At 45.5% G+C, this 3,807-nt stretch overlaps 1 protein-coding gene across 1 annotated transcript; it reads right to left on the reverse strand.

Moving 5' to 3' along the window:
- Positions 1–629: 629 nt before the first annotated feature.
- Positions 630–2,388, reverse strand: LOC148121324 (uncharacterized). The gene is made up of 2 exons (XM_087907944.1): positions 820–2,388; positions 630–784 (listed from the first exon to the last, which is right to left on the reverse strand). Exons 1-2 carry the CDS (start codon positions 1,722–1,724, stop codon positions 736–738), a joined length of 954 nt encoding a protein of 317 aa, XP_087764070.1. The 5' UTR covers positions 1,725–2,388; the 3' UTR covers positions 630–735.
- Positions 2,389–3,807: the final 1,419 nt, after the last annotated feature.

A 3,807-nucleotide genomic window follows, 5' to 3' on the forward strand; every position in this document is an offset into this window, starting at 1 on the left:
TTCATTTGTGATGTGCATGTGCGTGGCAAGTAGAGGGCCTTCAGCAGACGGTTTCTCCTGGAGACAAAAAAATGAACAGTCAAAAAAAAAAAAAAGGAATATACCGCGCCAGCACGGTCTGGAACCACGAGTCTCGGCGGAGGGTGTCCAGGTTGAATGAAATCCACAGAGCACGAGGTTGAGGTGAAACAGCAGCTCGTTTATAGTTCTGCTGGGGCTAGCTTTTATACCATGGCACCAAATGGGGAAGGGGCTGCGAAGGGACTGTCACCTGACCCAAGGAGGAACTCTTACCTGACCCCAGTAGGGGTCAAGGACTGATCACATGCACTCCACCTTCACCTGTCCCCAGTAGGGACTGTCACCTGACCCCAGCAGGGATCAAGGAATAATCACGTGCACTCAAACTTCCTCATCCAACTCCAGGAGCAGAGGGAAGTTAAGATTCTTTGCAGATAAGCACCTCAAATGGGGGCAGGGAGATATAACTCGGGGTAGCAATTCCCACAATTCCCCCAACTTTATTTTATAATGAGGGGTCCTGTCTTAGGTCCTGCAAGGGAAGTACCTTCCCTTACCCGTCATTGGGCCCCCGATACCCTGTCTTAGGCGGGAGAGTCACTCCACAGGTTGCCCGTCCTTGGAGACCCTCATTTTTTCAGCATCTGCAGCCATACCTCATGACTTCCGGGAGAGTCATGGGCCAGACTGAGTAACACCTGACGGTGGACAAGCTCAGTCTTGGTGAAGGTGTTTAGAAGTCGTTTTAAGAGGAGCAGACCTACTGCTACCCCTACTAGTCCCAAGATCCCCAGGGACAAGGCACCTCCCCATCGCTGTGCCCAACCACCAATCTGGGCCATGGCATTCCACCATCCCTCAGCAGATATAGGGTTAACATGGGTTTCATTAACTGCAATAATCTCATGTACCAAAGAGTGGGTAAAGTTTACAAAGGAATCATTCCAAGGCCCTCTAAGGTAAGCATTAAGGCGTTGCACCTCAAAGGACACATTTTTCACTTTCATAAGGGTCACACAGGCAGAATGATAGAAATGAGAACAAGAAGCTTGTTGCACCATCCATAACACATTAATCTGTTCCTGCAATAAGGCTGTTTGCTGATTTAAATTTAGCATCCCTAATTGAATATGTGAGTCCATGGTATTTTGAGTCTCTAAGGCCTGGGTAACACGGGCAGCAAGAGTGTTAACAGTCTCTGCAGTCGCTGCATTCTGGGACACGGTGATTCCCGCAACGGTGGCAGCTGTGGCTGATATGGCGATGGCTGCGATGACTGCGGCGGTGATTCCAAAGTCTCTTCTCTCTCGATACAAGATAAGCTCTCGTCCATCATGTGGGTCTTCTACCACCAGGGGAACCAGAGCAGGAATTCTCACCATCAGCACGGACTCATCCGTCGGGGACCAGCAGTTGCTCAAAATGCAGGAGCTGGAAGAACAATCAAGGACACCATCCTCCCCGACCGACCCATTAAAGGAGACAAACATAAAGGGAGGCAGAACATAAGCCAGACTGACAATAGAGAAATTCATTCCTGCTGCATAGTTAATCTGGAGGGATGTTTCAAAGATGTCTGATGTGTTCCATCTGGCTGTAGCATTGAAAGCCAAGCCCCTTTGAAGGGCTAAAAGGCTAATATCTGTGCATGCACGAGGGCCACAGAGAAACATGCCTGCAAACGTAGGTGAAACTCCTGGCATATTTGGATTTCTATAAGAGTAATCAAAGGCCCCTCTCAAGGAGTTTTTGGAGGTAGGTCGGTGACCAAACCACCATAAATATTGATCTCCCTCCAATTTCCATGGTTCCTTGGGAGCACAATTTCCCCAAGATAATGGTAAGTACAATCTGAAGGATTGTGGCGTCTTCCAACATAAGGTCTCGGAGGAGTTGGAAGTCCAGAAACATTTCTTTTAAAATTTATTGGGTAAAAGATATCTCTCAATCCATAACAAGGATGCCCTGAAGAATCAGAAGAAAAGTCTCCCAGAGAATAATTACTAAGGACCACGCATGGTCCAGAAAGAGAGATACTAGGCATCTCTGAAATATTGCTAATCTTCCGGAAGCAGAGGGCATGAGATATATCAAACGTTAAATTACCCAATGAAGATCTTTCTAACGCTATATTTGCTGCAGGAACTCCCAAAGTATAATTGGTGGAATAAAAGGATGGAAAAACAGAGCTTACTTTACTTACTGGCATCAGTATGGGTGGATTCCTCACCAGTGCCCATCTCAGGGCTCCCTCGATGTTCTTCACTTGAATCCATATTGTCAGGACCAGTAGGGCCTGGCTCCATTGGCCGAACATTCTGCTCCGGCACCCAGATGGGTTTTTTGGTTCCTGGAGGGAAAACGCAAACGGCCCCCCTCACCCTAGCCAACATGGGTGTGGGTGACTGCCACTGTCCTGTGATACTATCCTTCTATCTAACCCAACCCAGAGATTGGGAAGGTTTTTGCCAATGTCTCTCCATTGCTGATAGACCTTGTTTATCTACTGTTAAAAAATTTTAAATGTATAAAATTGTAGCTAACTGGGCATTTGGGGAGGTGATATACTCCCCCTTCTTTATTTTACAAAAAAATTGTTTAAGGGTAGCATGCGTGCGCTCCATTATGGCCTGTCCTGTGGGATTATGTGGAATTCCAAAGGTATGTGTAATTTGATGTTCTTGGCAAAATTTTGCAAACCTTTGGCTGGTATAAGCTGGTCCATTGTCTGTTTTGAGAAAATCTGGAATGCCCATATAAGCAAAAGCCTGTAGACAATGAGCAATAACGTCCTTAATCTTTTCTCCTGAATGTAGGGAGGCATAAATTACCTTGGAATAAGTGTCTACAGAAACATGTAAAAATTTAAGTCTGCCAGCTTGAGACAAATGGGTAACATCCATCTGCCAAAGGTGGTTAGGACGGAGGCCTCGAGGATTAACACCTTCATTGGGGGCATTATGAAATGGAGCACAAGCTGGACATTGGGATGTGATTTGAGTAGCTGTAGCTAGAGTACAGCCAGAGTGAAACTTTAGAGAAGAGGCATTTAAATGATACTTTTCATGAAGATGACGAGCTCGTTGTTCCTCAGAAAGGAACAATGCCATTGGGCGGGTGAGGGAATCTGCAAGCTTATTTCCCTCTGCCAAGGGCCCTGGCAGATTAGTATGGGCCCGAATATGGCCAACAAAGGCAGGAAACACTCTTTGGCATATAAGCCTTTGCAGCTGAACCAAAAGATGGAAAACCTGAGAGGTAGGTAATATATATGGCGAGGTTTCCAATGGCCCAACAATCCCTGCCACATATATACTATCAGTATACAAATTGAAGGGTTGATCCTTAAAAAGAGAAAAGGCCATAAGGCAGGCTGTGAGTTCTGCAGCTTGGGCAGAAATCGGACCTAGGGGCTGCTTTTCTTTAATTGAACCAGAGACCACCACTGCATAGCCCTTGGAAGAACCATCAGTAAACACTGAACGCACTCCCTTAAGGGGGGAAGTTTTAATAATTTTTGGAAAGATAACAGGATGATTCTTAAAAAATGAAATTAAACGAGAATCAGGATAATGGTTATCAAAATTGGCTCCAGTGGTTGCGATGAACAAGGTCCATCCATCTTGAACCCTCTGTAGCCTTGTTATTTTCTCTTTTTGATAAGGGATTAGAAATTTATTTGGGATCCTGCCAAAAACTTGCAACCTAAAATCATATGCCTTCCATAAAAGCTGTAGCACCATTTTATATGGGATCACTACCTTCTTAGGGGAAGTGGGTAAATGT

Source organism: Myodes glareolus, chromosome 7 (assembly GCF_982192425.1).
Source record: "Myodes glareolus chromosome 7, mMyoGla1.1, whole genome shotgun sequence".
NCBI lineage: Eukaryota > Metazoa > Chordata > Mammalia > Rodentia > Cricetidae > Myodes > Myodes glareolus.

Bases quoted from the DNA above. Each gene is read 5' to 3' on its own strand.
- LOC148121324 (XM_087907944.1), bottom strand. From the start codon at position 1,724: ATGCCAGGAGTTTCACCTACGTTTGCAGGCATGTTTCTCTGTGGCCCT. The intron at 785-819 runs GTCCCTGGGGAT...TAGGGGTAGCAG, and splicing joins CAGCGATGGGGAGGTGCCTT to TAGGTCTGCTCCTCTTAAAA.